At 38.4% G+C, this 25,826-nt stretch overlaps 2 protein-coding genes and 1 long non-coding RNA gene across 9 annotated transcripts in view; 2 read left to right on the top strand and 1 right to left on the bottom strand.

Annotated features, from left to right (window-relative positions):
* itgbl1 (integrin, beta-like 1) overlaps positions 1 to 17,776 on the bottom strand; it is a 46,013-nt gene extending 28,237 nt beyond the window's left edge. The window contains exons 1-5 of one of the 3 annotated variants that reach the window (XM_042426746.1): positions 17,555 to 17,776; positions 12,378 to 12,580; positions 4,567 to 4,713; positions 3,226 to 3,348; positions 558 to 698 (exon numbers count right to left, since the gene is read on the bottom strand). In XM_042426746.1, coding sequence (XP_042282680.1) covers positions 558 to 698; positions 3,226 to 3,348; positions 4,567 to 4,713; positions 12,378 to 12,580; positions 17,555 to 17,646 — 706 coding nt within the window. In that variant the 5' untranslated portion in view covers positions 17,647 to 17,776. Of the gene's footprint in view, positions 1 to 557; positions 699 to 3,225; positions 3,349 to 4,566; positions 4,714 to 5,036; positions 5,095 to 5,484; positions 5,569 to 12,377; positions 12,581 to 17,554 lie in introns of those variants that run through there. The other 2 variants (XM_042426748.1, XM_042426747.1) reach the window with 2 other exon arrangements.
* LOC121907279 lies at positions 1,591 to 12,494 on the top strand. Of its 2 annotated transcripts, none has more exons than XR_006098827.1 (4): positions 1,591 to 1,796; positions 4,558 to 4,626; positions 6,848 to 6,891; positions 12,410 to 12,494. It is a non-coding gene; the product is annotated as an uncharacterized LOC121907279 (long non-coding RNA). The 2 variants fall into 2 exon arrangements; XR_006098826.1 differs by lacking the exon at positions 12,410 to 12,494 and adding an exon at positions 12,074 to 12,322.
* A 5,693-nt stretch (positions 17,777 to 23,469) lies between the features above and the next one.
* nalcn (sodium leak channel, non-selective) overlaps positions 23,470 to 25,826 on the top strand; it is a 79,589-nt gene continuing 77,232 nt past the window's right edge. Inside the window, exon 1 of one of the 4 annotated variants that reach the window (XM_042426740.1) lies at positions 23,470 to 23,612. In XM_042426740.1, the coding sequence (XP_042282674.1) occupies positions 23,565 to 23,612 (48 nt within the window). In that variant the 5' untranslated portion in view covers positions 23,470 to 23,564. The remainder of the gene's footprint in view (positions 23,613 to 25,826) is intronic. The other 3 variants (XM_042426744.1, XM_042426742.1, XM_042426741.1) reach the window with 3 other exon arrangements.

Raw genomic sequence — 25,826 nt, 5'->3', positions numbered from 1 at the left:
ATAGCTGACAGTGATGACGCGAAATGAGGATGGTTAGTACGTGTCCGAATTCTCAAGTTACTGCTCACTGTTGTATAAACTATTGAGTGTCTAGGGAGTAGTGAATGATTGAATGAGGGAGTGATTTCGAATGCAGCCAATATGTTGGATTCTACTGGGATTTGAAATTTGAAAGGACAAACCTAGAAATGAGAAAAAGAGAGCACTACAGTTACAGTTAAAAAATAAGTTAATAAAGGATCCTTAATCACATATTTTTATGGGCTATATATTATTATATATAATGTGTGGTCACTACCAAAAACACTTTTTCCTGACATAAAAATAACATAATGTCTGGTCATACTTATTATTTTAAAATTTTATATTCTCCGTATTTATTTATTTTTGTATATATGATATTATTCAATATTTCATTAATATGTAATGTTAGTATCATATGTAAATTCTGATCAAATTAATTAATGAATTATCAAAACATAATAATTAAAAAATGTAATCCCACACAGTCATCAAGGCTGTACACTGTCTACTGGCTTTGAAGCGGGTAAACAGACCTCTGTTGCTGCAGATTTTGCCATCTGGAGATGTGCATCTCCGCTTGCTTTCCCATGGGCTGATGTCACACTGGAATTCACATTTGTCTCCATGCCAACCAGCAGCACAGTAACAGTTTCCACAGTAACACTGGCCATGGCCTGGAAGCAGATCAGAATGAACATGCAACAACTGATGAGTTCACCTCGGTCAGTGATTGACAGTCAAACAGATTTCTACTCATCCTCTTAGCCATTTAAATGTCCAGGTTTTAGTACTCTAAGAGATTAGTTTATATTTGATGCAAATGTTGACATTGTTATATATTTGTCAACCCTTATCAGAAAAAATGTTTTTCAAACTCATATTTTCTTTAATCAAAATTCCATATTATGCAAATAAAAAAAACATTTTAACTTTATTTAATTGTCATTATTTGAGAATTGCAAAACAAATGAAGACAACCGATGTATTTCCCACAAAGGCCTAAACTCCATATCTTGTTTTTCAAAATAAAATGACAAATGGCTGATTAACATTGACAAGCAGACATTGGAAAATCCTGTGGGGTGTGCAGGGATGACTATAACATCATCAAATGGCATGACAGGTCGACCTACAATTATCGTCCAATTAACCTTAATGGACACATGAGGCTGGTGTGTTTTCTTATGTTAAGAACTTTAAATTGTGTAAAAGACTGGCATCATGCTGATTTAGAGTCTTGCCATTGATGGCTACATATGAGAAATAGGTTTTGGGTGAACTTGAATCAACAACAAACTGACACTGTTCAGGAAATTTGATTATTTGCTGTCTTACCAGTTAGATTAGAAGATATGAATTTCATTTTTGTACCTCCCATATAGAGGTGGGAGTGTGTTTAGCCAAGAACAAAGCATGGAAGCAGAAAAACAACCAGCTTGACACCACTAGGTACTACACAGTTGCCTGAACCATGTATGTATTTAACTCATGCAAAACTACAAAATGACACACCGTGGCTTACAAAGACATTAGCTTCTTGAACAAGAGCTGGGTATCCAGCTGCAGTGGTAGTATCTCAGGATCCCGTCTTGTCCTGTTAAATTTCTGGCTTCACCATTTTCATAACTGAAAAAAAGTCCGGTCATGTCCAGTCAGTGGCTAGTTCACTTGAAACTTTTTTTCCCCCAACAGTCTTTGTGCTAAGCTAGGCAACATGTAACAGAGCTGGCTAGGATGTCGCACCTGCTAATAGGAAATCCATCATGAAGTTTGTGAGTAAAGTTCTTCTTAAGTTAATTACTAAGTTAACTCTCAAACTAGTGATTTACTAAATCAGGTTGCACAATTAAAACATACGAAATGTCTTATCTAGTAAACACTTTAGTAAGTTGGTTACTAGGAAACACCTGTAGTGCCATCCAATAAGAAGCAACCAACTATGCAAACAGGAAATCACTGTAGTGTCACAAGGGTAAATGCTAGATTTGATGGGCCAGAGAGACGAACAATCGCCCCTTAACCTTAGGGTTAGGAGGTTTAGGTTAGTGTACAAATCTCTCAAGAGTTTAACAAATTGCCCCTCCAGCATATCCAATTTGCACCAACCTGTCACAAGCTGTAAAAAATAAGTTTTAGGGGCAGAAAAGATATAATAAACTTAACTGCCAATCCTTTGTGAATGTACGTATCATACCTGGATAAATATGTGTTTTTTATAATTAGTAGCTTTCATGCAGTTTACAGTGAGATTGGATTATATGATTATGCTAGCCTAACCGCCATCATTGTTGTAATTTGAGGTATATTATGTTTGTTTTTGTTTTTTCTTTTCAGTGAAATATAATGTAAAGTGTCAGGTCAGATATGTTGACTATATTCGATATTACCTCTTGTACTCTAAAATCCAATGAGGTTGTATACTAGCTAGCTAACGTTAGTTTGTAGTTGGTTCTTTCAGCTAGCTTACACAAAAGTTACACCTGACCAGTTAGTAGGTGTCACTATTTAAGTAACAGTTAATCTTTGCATAAGAACTAGTTTGTGTGGTGCAACCGGTTTTAATTGAGTGTTATAGGTGGTCCAGCCAGCTGCTGATGAATTGACTGTTTGCTAAGCTCCCTGCTGTTTCACCTCTGTATGCAGAAACTGTATGTAGAAACTCTACATTTGTGATAATTTTTGAAAAAAAAGGTTGCTTTATTTCAGAAATAATTTGACTAAAACAAGCCTCAAATTTCAGCAGCTGAAATTAACAGATTTTATCAGCTGTAGCAAGCTAGCTTATCAATAGAAGTTAGTGAAACTCCTTCTCTGGCTGACTTCTTAATGCCTCCAGCTAACTTGTTCGAAAATAAGAACTCTGCAAGATATAATTGACAGCTACTTGCACTATATCATGCTAACTCAGTGCTGTGTAATGACTGGACAAGTTCAGAGGAGAGTTTCAGCAAAGGTCAATGGTGTTCTCTAACTCTCAGTAAGACAGCAAATGAACAAATTCTGACAGTATTCCCTTAATATAGTCATTCAAACAGATGATTACTCCAGTTGGTACCATACAGCAGCTAACACATGGCACGAGGAATAGGTCAAGAGAGAGTGAAAAGGATGAACAGTCTTTGAATAACCCATATTAAACTATGATGTGTGTTCTGTTTTGGGGGAAGAGTGAGGGGCTGAGACAGGGTCTGGAAGGCATACCTCCACACACCTCTCCGGTGTCCTCATCAAGACACTCGCTGTCGTCACACTCACAAAAACGTCCCGTCACCAGACCCCTGTTGTCCTTATTGTCACACATGCAGCTGCCACAGTGGCAAGTGCCTATTAAAGATAACAGCTTTAGTCACAGTTTAAGCTTATTTACATATACATTATATTTGTGTGTCTGTGTACATAGTATGTTGTTGTTTGTGCATGTGTGTATGTTTTGATGCAATGCACTTTAGGTGAAAGAACCCAGCTGGTTTGCAGATGTGCACTGGAGGCACTGTCTGTGCATCATGTGCCACAGATTGGTGTCTGACTAGTGAAGGTTGTAGAGGTGTTTTTGTGTGTGAGTAGGTGTGTGCTGGAACTTTCTGAATGATGCACTATAGGGACAGAAGGCTAGACAACTACATGCTGTGAATAAATTTGCATTCATTTACACTCAACAGGCCACATACTGTACAGTACATGCTCTCAGACACACACACACACACACACACACACACACACACAAATATACATTTATCCATCATTTAGCATGAGGCATCATGGGCCAGTGGTGAGGTTAAGCCCAGGTGGGTGATGGGCTGTCAGTGTGTGGAAAACAACCTCAGTCCAGACGTCACCTCACAGTGTGCATCTCCGGTGTGCCAGTGCTTAATCATGTGTCCACAGCCATAAACTGGGACTGTGAGCATCAAAAAAGCTTTGGTCTGTTAGTACAAGTATCTGCCCTAACTGAAGTTAATATTTCTTACTTTCAAAGGGGCATGCTTCATCAGGGGTTTATAAATTGTAACTACTGGGTTTATCAATTTTAATTAATTGATTTTTTAAATGACTTATAGGCCAGTAATAAGCCATTAAGGAGGACAAACTCCAAACATTTGAACATTCAAACTTGACTTGATGGTTTATCAGAAAATGAGTTTTTGATTTTATAATGTAGTTATATACAATGATTCATCAAGCCTTCAGTTTTAAATGGGAAAAGTGAAGAACTGAAGAGAGTGGTAAAAACCTGGTAATCTAGAATTTCTTTATTAATGGATTATTACGGTTACTTAAGCATTAAGACATGATTTATTGTGAATACTGTACAACCATTAACTATGACAAAAAAAATAAAAGCTTCAGAAAATGGTATCAAAATATGAATGTTATATGACTGTTATATGTACTGTACATTTTGTACATACGTGTTTGTAAAAATGCAATGCAGACATGGATGCAGGTTGTTTTTTTGATGTAGGTTTATCTTAACGCTCAAGTGTTTTTTGTGCAACTCAGACTCATTGTGTGTGTGTTTGTGTGTGTGTGTAGTTGCAGTACCTCTGTTGGAGCAGACCACCCCCTGCGGGTTTTTGCAGAGCTCTTTGCTTTTCTTGTTGGGTAGGTTACACTCCTCCTGGAACTGGCAGGCATCTCCGAACCAGCCTTCATCACACTCGCACATCCCACAGTCACAGTAGCCGCGGTCTGATAGGGAAACACAACACACCACATGCTGTTTATCACTGTTGAAAATCATACTCATTCAAATCGCTCTGTGAACACCACGATACATGAGTGTTAAACGGATATCGTGGCTTTGCACTACTACCAATGTGCTCCCAAGTGATTCTGTTTTAATGAATGTCATAATGAGACACCATACATTTCCTTTGAGATGCATACATGTACACATGGTAAGCAAGCAGGCAGTATCATGTTTCCCTGAAGTCTATTTGCAGTACAACCATGTTACAAAATTTCAAGATGATATACTAGCTTCCTCATCAATCACTCAGTCTGAGCGTTACCTTGTTCAGTGTTCAGAGGCCCTTCACAGGCAGTTCGGCTACACTATTTCTCATCATTCTGCAGGCCGTAGTGAGCAATATGAAAAACAGGAGGAATCACATGATGCAAATGAAGGCTGCTGACAAGTTATTATAAATGTTGCGTCCATTGCATTTAGCAACAAGGGGCCTTGTATGTCACATTCAATCATTCTCCTGACTCGTTCATCATGTAAATGTGGTGTCCTTTTCAAGGGCTATCCATCAGTCATTAACAACAGGCAAGTCCCCTGTCTATCCTCATTATCAATAGGTCTCAGGGGACACTTGGGAACAGGTTCAAGGAAAAGAAGAACATGGAAAGTGCACATTGAAGAATGTGCTACAGAGACCATGCAATTATGGAAATAAACTGATCTAAACAATACAAAACACAAAGCTCAAACTTTTAAATAATTGTTACACAAACTGTCAAAAAGTAGTCTGCTCTCTTGCTGGCTTTCTACACAATGCAGTTATCATTATGAATCCCACTGTGACAGTAGGAACTGCACTACTGAACAAATATAAAGTTATTTCAAAAAATAACACAAAGTTCCAAATTCTATATTATTGCTATGTCACTATATAGGCTGGAAATAATCCCGTAAAGCCATGGGTGCACTGTATTCTCTTACTTGCTGTCTACACTAGATTTGTTTTCTAATCCAGAATTACTCTGCCTCTTTGGGTACTGAGGCTGTCACACTGTTCATATCGCATATTGATGTGCAAAAACACTCATGTCCATTACAACCAAAGTTTTTGTCCCAGTTACTTGGTTTTTGAATCATTAAGACCACATAAATATATCTACTGTAGACCACACAACTGTGGACATTTGTCAATAGACACAAGACAGGCACAGGCACAATCTAAATAATTTTAAAGGTGTGGATACTCCTTTTTGGATTCATCATTTAATCTTCCAGATGGGAACTACCACACAATAGCTGTAAAACAGAACTGAATTAAACTCTCTCCAATTTAATTCAGCAGAATATTACAAAGTCACTGTCACCCACTAGCCCCCATTAATCTCTGCTTGACAATCATTCTGACATATAAAATGGCCCCTCTTTGTCTGCAAGGCGAAAGTTTAAGTGTGTGGGAAGGTGCCTGTCTTGTCGACAGTTTATCTTTCCTGGGCAGTAATTCTCTGTGGCTTGGGGGTGTCAGAGTTCTTCCCACGCGCATCTGTCGGACACACACACACCCAGCCAATCAGGTCCCGAACAATGCCCAGATACAACCAATAAGGGGCCGGAGAGATGGTGCATCTGTGCCAGCATCAGTGCCTGTAATAACAGGTGATGTAGCGTTACCATGATTAACTGCTGTTAAGGAAAGGATGGTGACTCATACAGCAAACTAATTTCAGGTTTAGAATTTAACTTGCCTCTGCAAAGAAAATATAATACTGAGAGGGAGATAAACAAGGTGATACGTTTTTATGGATCACAATAATAATTCAGCAATCTTAAGCAACTGTTTGGTTAACTACATTTACCAAAAGTAATTCTATATTCGAGGCAATGTCAGTGCCATTCTGAGAAATCAATTTAGTTTCAATTTTGAGCAAAACTATACATTACATATTGCAAATCTAAAAGCTCATATTGTCTCTGTGCTAATTTCTTCTTAATTTCTTGCAGTTGATTTTTCCTCACCAAATGACATTTCCCCACTTACTTTGTTTAGATCATGTTCACCAAAACATGATACTCATTTCAGTGAGTAATTATTCCTCCTTGCTTTCCTCTCCCTGTGGGTTGTGGAGCGTGAAACGACAGCACGTCATGTTCTGTGGAAAAGATCTAGGAGACACCTGTCTCAGGTAATAACTCATTCGCTGTGTGCACAGCCTTCAGAACGAGGTACTCCTGTTTTCATCCTTCCAGTTTTTATAATTCTCTGTACTGTAGGCATTCAATTCTCAACTTTTGTAACTTCATCATATCTTTGCAATACCACTAAAACATTTTTAAAACCTACTGGAGGCATGACCATAGCAATGTACAAGCACTTATTCCTGCAGCATGAAGTCTCGGGAGCTCTAATGAGTCCCAATCAAAATTGCCTTTTACTAGTAGACTTGGACAGACCTAAGTGGCTTTTTCTCCTTGCAGCCCACACTGGAATCATTAGGTGACTCACCACACAGCCACATAGTCCAGCAGAGCTCAGAATATCTAAGAGCATCAAAATATGTACTAGAACAAAAATAAATTGAGCAATTTAATGGACTGTAATGGCTCAGAGACTTCATTCCACTGTGTGTCCCTATTTTCTGTTGTTTTTTTCTCTCTCTCTTTGGGAAATCAACAGAAATTATGTATAAAATCTATTAGCCACTTTGGGAAGTCATCACCATTAGAGAGTTGTTCTCTCATGATTAGTTTATATTATCTGTCTATAATGTGTGTATATTGGAAGCTACTGCAAAGCTTATGTAATACTGACAGAAAGTGCATCTGGAGAAGTTTGATTTGGAACAGCACTGGCCAATTGACTTCTTACTGTATGTGCTGCTGACATAACATCCCCTTGAGTGGGATAGTCTCTGGCTCTGGCAGGGGGCACAGAGGCTGGGGGATAAGCCAGAAAAAGAACAGAGGGTCTGAAAACCCATTGCCTGAGAGAGAGAGAGAGAGGGGGAGAGAGAGAGTGGTAGTGAGGCTAAAATGTGTTCTGACAGAACCCCGACCATCCATCAGGGGGAAAAGAGTTTTCGCTTTCATGCTTGCACCTCCCCATTTCAACTGCTCCTTTGAGATAGGGTGAGAACGACACGCATATGATAAAGTCTGCCAGAATCATAAAGTTACAGATTGTTCTGGATTGCAGACGTACTTGGCTTTCTGACTCAGTCCACATCAGTGGCTAGGGAGGTGGTAGCTGTTACCACAGATGCTGAAAGAACTGTCGACCCCTGCTTGATGAAACATTTAATGTGTTATCAAGGTGTTGTTATATCAAGAATCTGTGATGAAGACAAATTTAAAAAAATAAATCATTCTAGTCCAATAAAGAGAATGATTACTCACTAAGGGGTTTAGTCTTGATATAATAGTCTAATGCTACTCAATATTGTAGCATTAGACTGTATTGTAGCATTAGACTACATTGTAACAGTAATTACTAACAAGTTGATTATACAGTGTTTTTTTTCATTTGAGACAATGCTAGCCCGCAGCACCCTGGGCCACCCTCTGTGTTTCTAACAATGGAAAAAGACCATAAATCGCAGAGTCTGTCTGAATGCACACCAGAGGAAAACACTTTTCTCAGTTCAGCACAGACATAGAGAAAGAGAAAGAGAGTCAGAAAGAGATTTCACGTGGCTCATGAAGGAAAAAAAAAGAGGAAAGGCTGTGAAAGGCAAAACGGAAACATTGCCACGTTGAGCCTTATCTTTGAAAACGAGAGAGTTATTGCAGAAATCACATAAATATAGAGTAGCTGTAAACATTGAAAAATATTGTTGAATACTTGGAAACTTCAACTTCAAACTTCAACTTCATAAGTTAACAGAGATTTTTCTCATACACTGTAGCTCATGTTTTTAAATGGGGTAGCGGAGACAGAGCAGGAACAAATAAACACAAACAGAGGGCAGTTGGTGAACAGATGTTAGTCCAGGTCATCATCGCATTGTTCTGCTGCAATATGGGATGTGCCAGAGTAAAAAACATGAATGAGCACCAGTGTTTTGAGTAAATCTCACAAAATCAACACTTTAGGTCTGTTACAAATAAGTTCTATTAGATTGTGATAGCATGGATGTTATTTTCAGTCTTATCATGGAACATATGGAACAAATAATGCACAGTGGTACTAGAAATTTGTCTGAAGTAGTGTGCTATGGCACTGGCCGTAGTATAAAGAAATGAACAATGTATAAATGTTCAGAATGTTTTTTGCCAATCTGCCAACCAATCCATTCATAGCACCACCTTGCAGTAGTTTCACCATGCATGCGATACATTAATGATGTGGGAGGAGCAGCTGCTGGTTTCAGAAGTATACTGTACTTTACCAGGCTAAATTCTCATTAGAAAGGTTAATGATATCCTTAATGTTCCTTAACATAGCCTGAATATTGTATACTATAAGTGGTATTGGTAACTGTATAAATTGAGATATATCTACAGGATCACAAAGATGGACCAAAAAAATGTTTAGAAGAGGATTATGCCTGCAGCTGTTATTCCAGGGAAAATAGTGTAATAGATAATATCAACATAATATGCTGTTTTGCTCAGAATAAAATATTTATATTCTCCTAATCATACCTAAAGACAACAGTGATATTTCAGTACATGAATTAATGCCATATGTTTCCATAATACCTCCAGCCCAGCTTTGATAGGGCTAGAACACCCGGGGGTACTCTATATACTGTATACATAGACAAGCACACAAGTACATAAATTTAGAGCTTCTACTTCAACTGACATGCATATCTTTTGAAACCCACACAATAAAAGGAAAGACCATGCAAGCCTAACAAAAAAGACCAATAACTCATTTCAAACTGAAGGCATTCTTGCTCTGTCTTAGAAGTACAATTGACTATGCAGCCCTACACAGTTTAAGCAACAACAAAAAAAGGAACTTAAAACTATTTCACCTGGTCCTTCTTCAACAGTACAATAGACAACAACACTGACAACAACATTTCAACATAGATTTTAAAAATGTTGCTACCAGACATATATTTTTTTAAAATCTATCATCCCCAGTTTCTTCATCTTAACTTGTTGGTGTGTTTGAAAAGATGCAAATTAGTGTGTTTGCCTGATGAATGAATGAATGCCATCCAAGGTAAAAGAACATCTCAATGCCAGAAAATCAAATTTTTTTGGAAAGGAAAAACACACAGTTTATCCTTAAGGAGAAAATCGATTGGATCTTATCAGTGGGCAGTTGTGAGAGGCAGAGATAAGGGAGCCGTGGAGAGAAAAATTGGCTGCCGATCTTAGACAGCAGACCATGCACACTGCATGGGCCATTGAGCAATGGGGGAGGGGAGGTTTATTCTTTTCAATATGCTTTGAATATAATTGCTGGACCTATATGCATGTGGTTGTGTCAGTATGTGGCTGGTTGTGCATATTTGTGTGTGCACATGAGTACTACACTATGAGAATGAGCCTGATCATACGTGTGTGTCTGTACGTGTGTAGAGTGTGTGTCTGGGTGTGAAAACCCATCCCTCCTCTGATGCATCTAGGTTCCATTTGCAGTCTGTGTACCAGTGAGTGAAACTCCATTATCAGGCTGAAGCAGGGCCTTCTCGCTCCAGACTGCTGAACCATAATGAGCTCCTCACAGCAGCCAACTTGTCTGCCCAAATAAATCACTCTGCCCATCACGTGCACACACACACACACACACACACACACACACACACACACACACACACACACACACACACACACACACACACACACATGCACGCATATCTCCATTAAACCTGTTCTCAATGCACACATATCTCCATTAAACCCTGACACTCAGAGCCCAATGATCACAGAGCACACCAAACAAAAAGATGAGGATTATTTTCTCTTATACATCAACATACAGGCTAAGTATGTCTTACAAGTCTTGGTAACTGGTTGCAACCAGTCCTCTTTTACGTGTGTTTATGCTCTACAAAATTTTTGTTTACCAGGTGCATCTAGCTAAAACTAATGCAGTGCTGCCCTGTATAATTCTACCTTTGTGAGAGTGAGAGAATATCCAGCTTTTGTTGAAACTGTTTCAGGGAGGTGTTGATTCAGCTTTTTGGTTCTGTAGTGCTGTTAAATTGTATCACGTTGTACTGAGAAGTGTTTCTTTGGGTTGGTTCGTCCCATTATACCAAAGAAGTTAGACTAAATAATAACAGGCTGTCAACACAACATTGGTATACTATTACCTTATAAAGTTGTTATTGCAAATGTACAAACAGTCACACATCAAGCAGACATGTTACAACTTTAGTATTTATTTGGAGTTGTTTCATGTCAACTGATAAATGTAAATGCAATATTCAATCTTCTTTTAGCTCTGTTTTGAAAATGGTGGAGAGAGATTCAAAGTATTTTATAATTGTAGAAATATCTGCTCCACTATGTTCACCAGCCAGTCACTAAATTAGTCTGCCTGCTGTTTGGTGCTGGGTAGGTAGCGTACAATGGGTTTATCAAAACTTGTCCCGCTAAAAACAGCTGCCTGCTGCAGCCTAGAGTGACGCTGATGAGAGCAGTGAGAGTGAACCAAAACACTGCAGTTGCAGGCTGTAAAATCAAAGCAATGAGCTAAAGAAGAATTTGATACAGAATTTGATGATTATTCTTGTGGGTTTGTCACTATGAGCTTTCACATTAGTAATTTGATTGATTGTTAATATAAAAATATTGATTATAGCAGCTTCAACAAAAATAGCATCACTATAAAGTTAAATCATCATCTAAAAACCTTCAAGGAGGTAGGATTTAATGCAGGGCATGGCTGTTGTATTACACTTTTAGTTTGCTATTACTATTACTATTACTATTACTATTACTATTACTATTACTATTACTATAACAAAAAACCTAATAAATTAGCAACTGAGTTCATTTTGAAAAATGAATGTACAGAGTGGAGAATATTTCATAAGGCAACTTGTTCTTGAGTGTGGATGCGCTCTCAAGTGTTGTAAAATTCCAGGCAACAAGCTAAGTTCAAAGCCTCCTAACAAAAGCTAATGCATGTGTGAACCAACCAGCTGTCTACTACCAAGGAAATTCTTTGAAGTACTGCCATGGTGATATGAGCTCTCAAAGACAAAGCACTGCACCCCTCTCAATGGGCAATAAAAAAAAGAAAAAAAAAGATGAAACCAAAATACTCTAAATCCACTCCAGGTCTGTGAAATACATGGTTGCCCAGATGAAATCATAAAAAAATGAATGTTATATTGAAAGCATTAAAAGAAAATCTAGGTTTCTGGATGGCACCATTAAGTTCTCTGTTTTCTTTTCCAGCACCTGGCTGAAACAGACCCTAGACGTCAGCTGGAGAGTCTATTTGCCAAGCTTCTCTGAGGAGATCTGCTGCTTCACTTACTGACCCATCACTAACAACCATACCCAAGTTGTTTAAAATATGTGGAGCCATGTGCTGCATAACCCCAAAGTCATGTGATAGACACAAACGTGGACAGCCAAACTTTTAGAGGACAATACACAAATAAAAGAACAGACAGCAGTGTTATAACATGTTTGATTCCTCATTGTAACACCTAACGATCGGGTTTTGTTGTATATGTCATTCTATCATTCTACGCACCGTTACAAATTTTCCCATTGTGTGTGGCACAGACCCAGTCGTGGCACTCGCAGCTTGGCCCATAGAATTTCCCTGGATCTGGGGCCTGGCAGATGCAGATGCCGCAGTCACACTTGCCCCTCCCACTGCAGATCTTGCCATCAAGTGTCCGGCAGCGGCGCAGGGATGACTCTGTGGATAGTTTACACACACCACCCACCTGGCTGGTAAAAAGAAAAAAGGGTGAGTTGTAATGCAGCTTTGGAATGTACTAAGGGTCAAATACGCTGTGCCTTTTCAAAGAAAATAAGCTCAGATGTGCCAGGAATGTCTCCCTTCATACATCAAAAAGAACCTGTTCAGGGTGTTTGGTATTTATAGTATTTTTAGTATGAGTGCAGAAATATCATTCACATACAGGTTTGGGCATCAGAAGTATAATTAATTTAAACTTCTTTTTCTATTTGTGGGCATTGCACATGAAGGAAAAAAGTTCAATATGGAGAATAGTGGGAAAAACTTCTCAGAGCATGGTCAGACTGTTTTGGTTTATACTAAGAAAAAACAAAATGTCTTGGAATTACAAAAACAGAGTGTGAAGAAATCAAATAGCAGACAATCACCATCACCTTTCATTGAGTACAGTCCAGCTGCTGTTGCTGAGCTTTGTTTTTACTCCATGGGGTTTCTCAGTGAGATTTGTTTCATTTGGATGATGTCTGACATTCTTTTTCTATTCCTGCCCTCTCTTCATAAGGGGCAGCTGTCCGGTTTGAGAACAGTAGACACATTTCAAACAACCAACAGATCAAGTGTTCTGGTCACTCCCATTAAATTAAATAAAGAGTGTGTGTGTGTGTGCCATGTGTCATGGGGAGGTTATACAAATTCCATTTCACACAGGCTTCACCCACTGATTGTCTTTTTAGGCTTAATCACACTTGTCTGCAGAGCAGCGCACTGAATTTTAACAACTTGCTAATCAGAATGATGGTTCTTTCTCATGACAAGCCAACTTTCTGTGGTCAAGCATGAGACCTTGTCTCTGCCCTCCACTATTTTGTGCTGCCCCTCTTGCTCCAGCCTCACCTGATGCCCATCAGGAATGTTACATCTGCTATGAGCTTGGAATGCTGCAGTCAGGGTTGTTTGATCTGCAGGGTACTTCCCTTGATTGAGCCTGAGCAAGGCTGGGACTTCATCATGATGAGAGTAATGCAATCCAGAAGATGGCAAGGACAATGCACAATGAAGGTGGGGATCCTCCCATCTCAAGCTTCACTATCTCACTTACTGCCCCAGATCAGTTTAACCAAAATCAGTGCAGGTGTGGAAAGTGAAATACATTTACTCAAGTACTGTACTTAATTTTGAGGTATTTGTACTTTACTTGAGTATTTCCATTTTGTGCAACTTTATAGTTCCACTCCACTACATTTCAGAGGGAAATATTGTACTTTCTACTCCACTACATTTATTTGACAGCTTTAGTTACTAGTTATTTTTTAGATGAGGATTTGAAACACAATACATGGTTAAAGATAAAACCAGTGGTTTCAAACCTTTATGGCTTTTGACATCTTACAAAGAGTAGTGTGTAGTTGTGGTCACATTTCAGATGTCTATGAGTTGTTAACAGCTCCACCAAATATGAATTTTACCCTCTAAACTTCTCACATGGTTTAATTTCAAAAAACTTTCAAATGATCCAACATTTCACCAAAAATCAAAGATTAGAGAAAAATTCCAAAAACCAAAAACAGATTTGTGTATCAGAACTTTGTTTTTTCTTCTTTCCTCTCCCATTAATAATCTCACGACCCCTCAGATTTATCTGGTGACCCTTTGGAGGGGCCTGACCCCTTGGTTGGGAACCACTCGACTAAACTAGCTAACTGTATATAAAGTAGTTGAAACTAGCTCCACCTCCAGCAGCTACAGCAGTAACATAATAATGATGTCATATATAATAATATATCAGTCAGGGACCAAACCACTACTTTTACTGCAATTTAGTGCAATTTAGCAAAATACATTTTGTTGCTAATACTTATGTGCTTTTACTTAAGTAGGCTTTTTCATGCAGGACTTTTACTTGTAATCGAGTATTTTTACATTGCTGTATTGGTGCTTTCATCTAAGTAAAGGATCCGAATACTTCTTCTACCACCTCTGCATCAGTGCTTGATAACCCAGAATCAGGGAGTATGGCAGTATCAATTCTTCCACATTACAAGCCTGGAATCTCTTCTGCTTTTGGTACTGGGAGCCTCGTCTAACGGGAAGTTAAGCTAAGAAAATAGGGCATATTAATTGCTGAGGGCCTGATTAACTGCTGATGCTGATGGAGTCAGAAAACAAATTTACATTTTGGTGGCAATTTCAACTCTATTTTAATGGGTGTGTAACTATGTCTGATGAGACAACTGATAGGCTGTCTTCTTTGGCCACTTGTTTCAAAAAATTGGCCAGTTAAACATGGACAAGTAATGGGTGCACCACAACATCCTAAACGAGATCTGAGCATACTAGCATTTTCTCTAGCACTGATGTTTCACAAATAATATTTAGTCTCAAAATCCTTATCTGCAGTGGGTGAGGCAATAGAGTCCAACTGTGTTCCTGTCAGTCCCCCAGTAAGTCCTTCTTATACTGTATGTCTCACGGCTCTATCAAAGAAACCATTTGAACTCATTGAGAAGACTCAGTGGCATTGCCCTTAGCAATGTAAATGAGTGATTTGTCCTCCCTATTGGTTCAACAGAGTTGTTTGCTCATTCAAGGAGATAAAAACGGTGGTATCCAATCCATCATTTGTTGGCTCTTGTTGTTGATGCCACACTGAAGAGGGCTGAATGTTGGAGTATCCAACAAAAATGTTGATGGCATTGAAAATACTGGACAGCTATACTGGAAATACCTACACCTTATGTAGGTGGAGGCATCGTCAACATTATCAATATCAGTGGATGAGTGAAAATTGATTGAAATCAATATCAAAATATGAAAGATTTTAATTATTGGACTTAACCATGCACTGCATATGTACTCCCTTCTAGTAAACCTAGTGCCTCCAAACAAAAATGTTACTATTGAGTGGAAGCCTTATTGTATTGTAATGTATTGTATTGTGGGAAAAATTATAGAATACAGAAAAGATATTAGCTTGTTAGCCTAGCTACACGCTTACATCAACAACAACAATCAAACAACAATTCTATCTGCCAGCAGAATGGAATAAAATTATAGAATAGCAGGCACAATGTGTCAGTATGATCAGTAAGCAACCTATTATTAGGGCTGACCGTAAAGACCTAAAAGCTGACAAAGTCCAACTAATGCTGTCTAACAACTTCAGTAAAAAATTGCTTAGTTCTGCCTGATGAATTATGAAAAACACTTCATTGGAACATAACACAAAGATTCAGGTACAGTAATAGCCATCTGAACACCAACATGTATGATTCTGTGACTGCATAAGAAAAAAAAAACTGGTCAGTGTCCCTAATCCAAAAATCATCATGGGAAGACATTGCAAACAATTTTCACACAACTGAATCTGACTAAACAGCCTGTGATATGCTTAAAATGCAAACTGAGAAAATCTTTGATTAAAGTTGAAACTGGTACTGTAATATAGTATTATGCTATACACTGGTACTATTAGAAATTACATGAAGTATCAGAGAAGCAAGGATACATATTGTTCCTATCCACTGTTTTATCCTTTTTTTTTTTTTTTTTTTTTAAATCTTTAAAAGCATATAATTAGCCTTATTTTCAGTTCCTGTTCTGAGGGTGGCTTAGGTGAGTAACATGTTCAGTTACTTCAACAATATTTTGTTAAATAAAAAATATGTGTTCATTGTTTTAGAGCCTTTTTTGTAATGGCTGTGTAAGGGAAAATGTCTCTGTCATTGCACAGCCTGGTGCTGCTCCTTGGGGCTTGTTTTGTCCCTTCAGCTGTAGGGCCCATTAGAGGGCAAAGCCAGTGTGTAGATAAATAAAGGTTATGTATTGTAACCCTATTGTAACGTAGAGTAAAGATGGATGGGTCCAACCTGACTTGCTGATGTTGTGGATATCGAGTGGGTCAAATATTGTAAGTACATTGGCCAAGCCAACAGAACCTACTGGAGGACTTTGCCTGTGTTCTTAGAAATGAGGTTACAATGCATAACCTTCATTATTGAGTGTTTCACACCTACCATTTTTCTCACTGTCAGTTTGTTGTGATGATATAACTGGCAACAAAAAAGGTGAAAATTATTTGGATACGTATAGGGAAAACAGAGGAAAACACTGTAATCACCTGGATTCTCAGGCGCTGATGCTTACTGTGTTTAAGTATGTGTGGGTTTGCCACTGCTGTCCAATAAATACTACTGTACAGTACAGTATGTCATACACTGTCATGGTGCACCTGCTTGGAGTAAACACCTCCTCTGCAGCTGTGTTAAGCTTGAATCATATGGCAACATTCTGCTGGCTGGGGATCCACTGTACAGTAAAAGGCCAAGGAAACCAGAAATGAATCTTTCTCCTTCATATTTAAGCCAATTTCAACAAAAAGTGTAATATATGTTCTGCAGCATTAGCGGCTAAAGTCAATATTCATGATTTTATAATAAAGCAAAAAACAAGTACATAATACAAGAGGTTACTAATTGCAATTTTGCATAAATGTTGCGTTGACACATGTGAGGTTTGGGGATTTCCTTCTTTATTTCAATATTGTTCATGGCTACAAATGATTGCTCAGTAAACACTTTTGAAAAACATAATCCTCCCTTCCAGCCAAAATGTTACTCAAGCTTCCTTCCTATGACCTCGAAAGCTGTTATAACATTGTATCGATAGGGAATAGTGGTAATTTATGAGGTGTCCAAATGGAAATAAATCAATGCCCTTCAGTTTTAAAAAGAGTGCTCTGCAACTTTAAATAATAAACTGAGCAGCAGACTTCTAGGATTTTATGACTTGGCACGCAGCATTATGACAGGCAAGTAAAGTAGCATAAAGAAACTGCACAAAAAACTTCAAGTGCAAACTACATGTATAGGCACTCCTAAACTTTCTCACATTGCACTCTCCAAATGCTGTCTTTGTCAGCAAAACTCTGCACCTCCCTCTTCCTTTTTACTCTCTAGGCTCACCCCAAAATAAACAAGAAAAAACAAAGCTATGTGGAAACTCACCTCACCGATTGTAACAAAGTGTCCTCCACGGAAGAGAGCAGAATCAGAAACAACGGCACTAACATGGACTGTACCAAAACCTCAGTGTGCATGTTTAAATCCCACAGAAACCTGAAGTAAAGTAGCTTGAAGGAATTTCCCAGTCTTTCTCTCCTTAAACAGACAGGACAGGAAGAGAGAGTGAGAGGGAAAGAAAATGAGAGAGGGAGAGAAAGAGCAGCAGGCTGGCCTGAACTAGCTCAATCCCTTCAGAGGCCAACAGTCTTCTCTATACAAGTGCCTTTGATTAGTCTTGACTCTCAGACAGTCTTGGGCAAGAGCTGGAGTGGGGAAAACTGCCAAAATGAAAAGTCACCAGTTTGAGATGTAATTAGAAGCAGACTGTTTTTTTTAAATTTTTTGTTTCAGTTTTTTTCCTTCCTTTACCAGATGATCTCTCTATGGTGGAGTAGTTGTTTCTTTCCTTTTAATGTTAATAATAAACAAGAAACAAAATCAATACCTTCCCCTAATAGGCCATTTTCACGGAGGACATTTTGACATGTCACAGTAGGAAAAGCACAGGTGTAAATAATAATCTATCTGCTTAAGTTTCAGGGTCCTGGTAGTGTATGCTGGCTCACTGTAATACTAGAACACTTGAATGGAACAGCGTTGTTGTTAATATTATTGGTAACACCTGTGCTTTTCCTACTATGACAAGTCAAAATATCTGCTGTGAAATAGGCTAATATGTAACAACAACAAACAATGGAGAATCAAGAGTTCTCAAAACAATACTGCAGGAATAATGAAACACATTTTGAGTCTGATCTAATAGATCTAATATAATTTCAAACAAAGTTGAATGTACAAATTCAATTCAGGTAAGTCTCAAAAGACTGACATTCAATGACAGTCAAGACACTACCATCCAATTTGGACCAACCAAGCTGGTTTGTAAATTAGTGGTGGAGTCAATGGAATTACATGCATCATACTTTTGTTTGCTCTTGCCCATAAGCAATGAATGAGACATTTTGTAAGTTTAGGCAGAGTACTGAAGTTGCGCTTGTTTTACCTTTTTCACAGCAGATATTTTTGACATATCATAGCCTAGAAAGCACAGGTGTAATTAATAGCATTAACAGCAGATGCATCCTAGATTGTGTGCATGACAACTAATTGGGCTTTCTGTGATGCTTAAATAGTACTGTAGTACCACTATACAAACATCACCTACCGGTATGGTGCATTATTAACTTGGGACAATATAAATGAAAAAAAGACATTTGAAGCAACCTCCACATGCTTTATTCAATAAAAGAATTGTCTCACAGGACAAAGACCCCAGTAATTCGTTTAAGATAAATTCTTAAGTAATAAAAGTATAACAATGCTAATATGATCCCACATTGCACTATCATTGATTTTCACTATCCTCTACAGTGTTGATTCATGGTATGGAAGCCTACAAGGGACTATATTTAAATGATAATGTAAACTTGAAAATGAAAATGTAATTTCATAATAGCATTATAATTTTCCACATATGTATGTGTTATCTGAATAAAAATTTAAATGAAAATACACTAATTCAATTTGCATTTTCCTTTGCACATACTCGTAATGGAAAAGCTGTTTGACATTTAATTTTCATAGTCACACCCTGCTGTGCAGTGGACAATAATCAAATATTAATTCAAATTTGAAAATTAAAATGCAATATAAACAATGTAACATAATTTCCCATTTATGCAAGCAATATTTAATTAAAATTAAATATGAGTTAATTAAATTAATTTAAAATGCAATTTTCTAAAAATTTGAAAATGAAAATGAAAACAGCATTTGACATCTCATTTTCAAAGGCTCAACTTCCTGTACCGTGGACAGTATTCAAATGCGGTGAGCGAAACAGCAGTCTATTGCATTTATATTTACATGTCACCAACCTCTTTTGGTGTCAAAATGAAAATGAAAATGCTATTTTCTAACAATTTGAAAATGAAAAAGAAAACGACATTTGACATTTCATTTTCAAAGACTTAACCAGCTGTTTAGTGGATAATATGCCTATAATGCCTATTCGGAAATTTGCTGTAATGGTTTGGAGCCACTGGCCAGATGAGATATAGGATATATGATATAATTCCTTTTGGAAGATAAATGTTGGTCTCACAGATGATCTCTAACAATTGCCACATTAGTTTGTCTGAATGAAAATGAAATGTAAAAGGTTTATATTTTCCTTTTCGAATTGTTAGAATTGCATTTTAATTTTAATTGTGACTTAAATATTGATTGCATAAATGGGAAATCAGGTTACATTGAATTAACATTTGAATATTGTCTACTATACAGCGGGGTACAACTTTGAAAATTAAATGTCAAATAGCTATTCCATTTTCATTTTTATATGGTCATAGAACGCATATGTAAAGTATGTGAAAATGAAAATGCAAATTTAATTTTTGCACTTTCATTTTAATTGTTACTCAAATAACTCATACATATGTGGAAAATAATAATGTTATTGTGGAATTACATTTTCATTTTCAATTTACATTATCATTTTAATATAGTCCTATATAGGCTTCCATACATTTGAACTGAACAGGGCAAATAACATGTTTAAACTTGCAATGTTTTTCTCGAAAGTTCTTGTCACAAAGACAGTTTTTTCCCATATAATTTCCATAAAATGTAGAAATGTTGTTATACAATTAATACATACTGATTCACCCCATGTTATTTAAAAGTTTGTATTTCTTATCTTTTTCATGTATGCTTTTGGTTTGGCCATGTCCAAACTCATCTTCGAATCATGTACACTCAGAATTGATTTCATGTTTTTCAGCCCCTCAACATAAAACAAGGTAGGATATTACATATAGACTCTGGCAGTATTTAAACTGTTTGATACAAGGTCAGGTAAATGAACAGCTAACTATACACAGCAAGCTGAAGTGGAACTTTCAACTTGCACCTTTTATCCCACAGGAACTCTACACTGCTCTGAGTTGACCTGACAGCACTGTACTCGACTCAATAATTTATGGGAACAATAATAGTTGTAGTACTCAGTAGTACTCAATAGTAGTACTCAGTCAGTAGTATATAGTAGTACTCAGTATTAGTACTCAGAAGTACTCAGTAGTACTCAGTAGTAGTAGTAATAATAACTTCAGAAATTCTTCTTTGACAAGGCTCATCAACAAACAAATAATGCACATTTAAAAACACTTTTAAACACACACACACACACACACACACACACACACACACACACACACACACACACACACAAACACACACACACACACACACACACACACACACACACACACAAACACACATTGCTGCAGTATTAATAACATAGAGCACACAACATAAAGAAAATAGTAGAAAGAGTTCAGAGTTAAGATGAAAAAGCTTTCCTGAAAAGAAAGATTTTTAGGCCTTTTTTAAAAGAGACTAGGGTATGTGCTGCCCTCAGATGGTTAGGCAGGCTGTTCCACAAGCCTGGTGCAGCAGAGCAGAAGGCTCGATCCCCCATGGTGTAGAGCTTAGTACTGGAGGCCCAAAGGAACAAGCTGCTGGCAGATGTGAGGGTGCAGGCGGAGGTTTGTGGTATGATCCGTTCCTGTAGGTAGGGAGGTGCATTTCCGTTCATGGATTTCTATGTGAGTGGCAGGACTTTGTAGTCAACCCTGAGGAGACAGGGAGCCAGTGCAATGAAAACAGAATTGGTGTTATGTGTTCATGTTTTCCCACTCTCATCAGGATCCTGACAGTGCTGTTCTGAATGCACTGGAGCTTCTGGATGCTTCTGCCAGGGATCCCTGTGAAGAGTGCATTGCAGTAGTCCAGTCTTGAGGAGATAAAGGCATGGACAAGTTTCTCTGTATCTGGGATGCAGATTAGAGATATTTTTGAGATGGTAGAAAGAGGTTTTGCATAGATGTCTTATGTGGTCATCAAAAGTCAGCTGAGGGTTGAACCTAACACCCAAATTATTGACTGAGGAGGAAAGGGGGATGTCCTGGCTGTCAAAGGTGAGATGAGGTATGGGGATGACTAAATCTGGTGTGGAGCGCCAGTAAGCAGAGCTTCAGTTTTGCTGCTGTTTAACTGGAGGAAATTTGTGCTCATCCAGGCCTTCAGCTCTTTAGGACAGGTATTGAGGGGTGACATGGCTGCAGAAGGGCTTGGGGCATTTGCAGCTGTATATAACCACCATAGCAATAAAAAGATATCCCAAATCTGCTGATGACATGTCCATGGGGGAGCATGTAGAGGGTAAACAGGATGGGACTGAGAACCAATCCTTGTGGAACACCACAGGTGACAGGGAGTGATCTAGACCTGCATCCTCCCAGTGAGACATACAACCACTTAAGTGCAGAGTCTGACAGTCCAATGGTGGTGTGGAGGCACTCTAAGAGGACAGTGTTATCCACAGTGTCAAATGCAGCACTCAGGTCAAAGAGAATAAGGAGAGCAGGGGACCAGCTGCCATCAGTAGGTCATTCACAACCCTGATCAGAGCTGTTTCAGTGCTGTGTGCTTACTGAAAATCTGACTGAAATTGAAATAGTTTGTTGTGTTTAAGATTATCCTGAAGCTCAGAAGCAACCACCTTCTCCAACACCTTGGACAGGTAACAGAGGTTGGAGATAGGTCTGTAGCTGGATGTCTGTAGCTCCAGGTTGGGCTTCTTATGAAGGGGGTGGATGACTGCGACCTTGAGGGCAGATGGGACACTACCAGTTTGAAGGGAGAGTTTGACAGTTTGGGTGATCAGGGGGCTGAGAGTGGAAATGTATGAATTTTGCAGAGCTGTGGGAATGGGGTCCAGGGCACAAGTACAGGGTTTCATCTTCCTAAAGATTTCCTCAAAGTGGTTCTGTTTGACACCAGTAAAATAGTGATGGCGCACTCCCAGACAGAGGGTCGCTGACAGGAGGAAGCAGAGAGGAGGAGCTGGACATCAGATAGCGGATGTTGTTGACCTTGGCTCTGAAAAAGTCAATGAAGCTGTTACATCACGCCTCTGTAGCCTCAGTTGGGGAAGATGATTGTGGCTTCAGGAGATTATTTATGGTGGAAAAAAGATGCTTTGGGTTGTCAGGATTGCTATTAATTAGGTTGGAATAGAGCTGTGACCGAACATATTTAGGAGACTTTAAGTAACTCCTTTGATGTTCACGGAAGGCCAGTTTATGGACAGCGAGCCCAGAGCGTCTGAAGAGTTGTTCCAGGACAGGTCCAAATGTTTTTATTTTCTGCAGGTCATGAGTGAACGAGGGAGTAGAGCGGGAAAAATTGGCCTCACGCATCTTGACAGGGGCTTGAAGATCAAAGACGCTGCTCAGAGATGTATTGAAGAGTGCCACTAGTTCATTCCACTGATGCAGACACTGGGCAGGTGATGTGCTGGAGGTCCATAGTACTCAGTAGTAGTACTCAGAAGTAAAATAATAATAATAATAATAATAATAATCATCATCATCATCATCATCATCATCATCATCATCATTATCATAATCACAACAACAACAATAATAATAATAATAATAATTTATGGGGATCAAGGCATGCATAAAAAGTTAATGCTTTGTACTTGCCTCTGTTTCCAGCAAAACAAACAATAAACTCAATAATTACAAAAGATTAACAAACAAAAAACGGAAAAAAGAATGCTGATCCATACAATTTACAGATTAATACTCATTAATAAGGACACTGATATGAAGAGTGAGAGAGAGAGAAAAAAATGAGAGAGAAAAAATAAATCGAAGTGGTCTGACACAATTTACAGTACTAAACCAAGTGAAAACAATCAAGGCAATGAAGTATTTGGGAGACAGAGGCTGTGATGCAGCAACTTGAGAGACGTTCAACTGTTACCATGGAGATGAGCTGCGCGCCTCCGCTGCTTCACGAGCTGGTGCTGTTGATGTGATTGCAACCTGCGCGCGCTCCCGCACTCTCCCAACACGATCCCAACACATCCGGAAAACAGCTGATGTCATGGACAGGACGAGACACGGTAGATAAGGGAAACCCACCTCTCGTAAGTCATTCAGTATTTTTCTAAATCTGACACTGCAGCCGTGGTGTATTTAACTGGACCTCTGTTGAGCGGTAATGATGCGACTGCTGCTGCTGCTGCTGCTGCTTCGCTAGCTTGTGGGTTCTCCAGGAAGTGGTAAAAATTCTCATCCTCCGGAGTAGGCCTTGATCAAATATTGTCGTGTATTTGCAACACTGTCACGTGGCCTGGTTGCTAAATATCACATTAGCTTCTTTTAGGACCTACTCTTGCCCACATTTCTGTATAGGTGTTGTGTTCATAGCTTGTTTTTGCTCAGTGTAGCACCTTAGCTCTCATCCGTTTCCATAGTAACCTTGGTTCCGTCGATGTCATGCACTCAGCTTGCAATATCAATATGGATAAGCATTTCTGGATTGACATCCAGTTGTGGACGGCTTTTTGTGACTGATAGAGCAGGTGGACAGTTCCTCAAAATGGTTTTAGTGTTTTACAGTTGCCCATAAAAAACTGTGAGGCCACAGTGGGACAGCCACAGTAGGGCCTTTACTCACATCTTAACTGCTTCAGGTGTACTTTGTCCTTAAAACACAAAGATTGATTTGTTTTTCAAGGTTGTGTCGATACTAACTTTCAATCAGAAAATCTTTCTGAAATTTGCTTATATCACGGACAACTGACCAGTCTTTAAAATGCTGCAAACAGAACTGGAAGAATGGTACCTTGTAATTGTTACAAGCTGTTTGATGAAATTCTGACATTTAAATGAAACAAGCATAATTAAGTAATGATAATTCTAGTGATGAATATGTGTAGTACAGTATATACCACAAAAGGTATCAGATTTATGAAATCTGACAGTGATTTGATTTCTTTTTTGTATACTTTTTCATGGCTGTGTGATATGGATAAAATCAAATATTAAGATTTTTTTATATTCCTCAACATCAGTATACAGTACATTGTTATAATGTGAGGATATGATAGAGTCTGTTAATTTTTCTTTTAAAGCTGCTCTAATCATTTTTGAAACAATGGATAAGATTACTACTTAAAATGGAAAAGGTATCGCACATAGTGATAAACTCACAAACAATTATCACCCAGCTCTACAGTTCCCCTCTGTTCAGTGGAGTGTTTTGGTTCTTCACCTCCTTGTTTTGGTTTTACAGCCTGCAACTTTACTGCTCTGATTCACTCTCATTGCTCTCATTAGTGTATTTTCCAGATCTAATAGGCAGCTGTTTGCAGCAAAAAACTCTCTAAAAACCCACTGTACGCTATCTGCCCAGCACCAAACAGGAATCAGACCAGTAAGTGACTAGCTGGTGAACATACAGTAGTGGATAATGGCAAATGTGTTTGCAAACAGTTGCCTAGTTACATACTCAGCAGACAATGAGCAGTATCTGCATTCATTTGGAGTTGTGATTCTGGCCACCTGATGAATATAATCCCAATATTCACTTCCCTTTTTTTTAGCTCTGTCTTGGTCTGCACCAATGCCTGAAGGAAATATCTTGCTCTATAGCTGCTAAATGCTATCTGTGTTCATCAGCTAGTTGCTAACTTTGTCTGCCTCAAGCTCGGTGCTAGGCATGTAGCATACAATGGGTTTATCAGTTTTTTTTTCTGAAAAGATCTGCCTGCTGCTGTCGGAAACAAGGTCAAAGAGAGCAGAGTTTGCAGGCTTTAAAGCCAAAACAACAAACAAAAAGACACTAAAAAACTCAGTAGAGGGCAACTGCAGTTGGACGATAACAATGTGATTGTCATTATGAGTGACACTTCACATTACAGTAACTCATTTGATCTATTTTTATGTCAAAATATAGATGAGTGCAGCTTTAAATGAAATCCTCTTCTCCTCCTTAAGTGTCATGTGAGTGCACCATTACCTTGGGCAAACTTTGAATTTTTTCCTAAATTTGGATAAAGCCCAGCTATTTTAAACCACTTTGTATGAAAAGATAATTTGAATTCCGCTTTAAGCCGTAGTGGAGAATCAAAGACATGTACAAATTTGCTATCAAACTTTTTCTAGTCTGTTGCAATTAAGATCCTTCATGAATAAAACTTCAGCAAACAAAGTTCAGTGCAGAATCCAACAAATACCCACAGTGACAGTACAATTAATCTGCCCAGTGATCGCATCCTGCCCGTGAGGAACATGTCCTCTCTCCAAATGGGAAAGTAATTGCAGTCTTTGCCACCTATACTCCCACATAATAGCAG

The sequence above is a fragment of the Thunnus maccoyii genome, chromosome 11 (genome assembly GCF_910596095.1).
Source record: "Thunnus maccoyii chromosome 11, fThuMac1.1, whole genome shotgun sequence".
Lineage (NCBI taxonomy): Eukaryota > Metazoa > Chordata > Actinopteri > Scombriformes > Scombridae > Thunnus > Thunnus maccoyii.
Note: the sequence above shows the minus strand (reverse complement) of the source record. Positions and strands in the feature narration are given on the sequence as shown.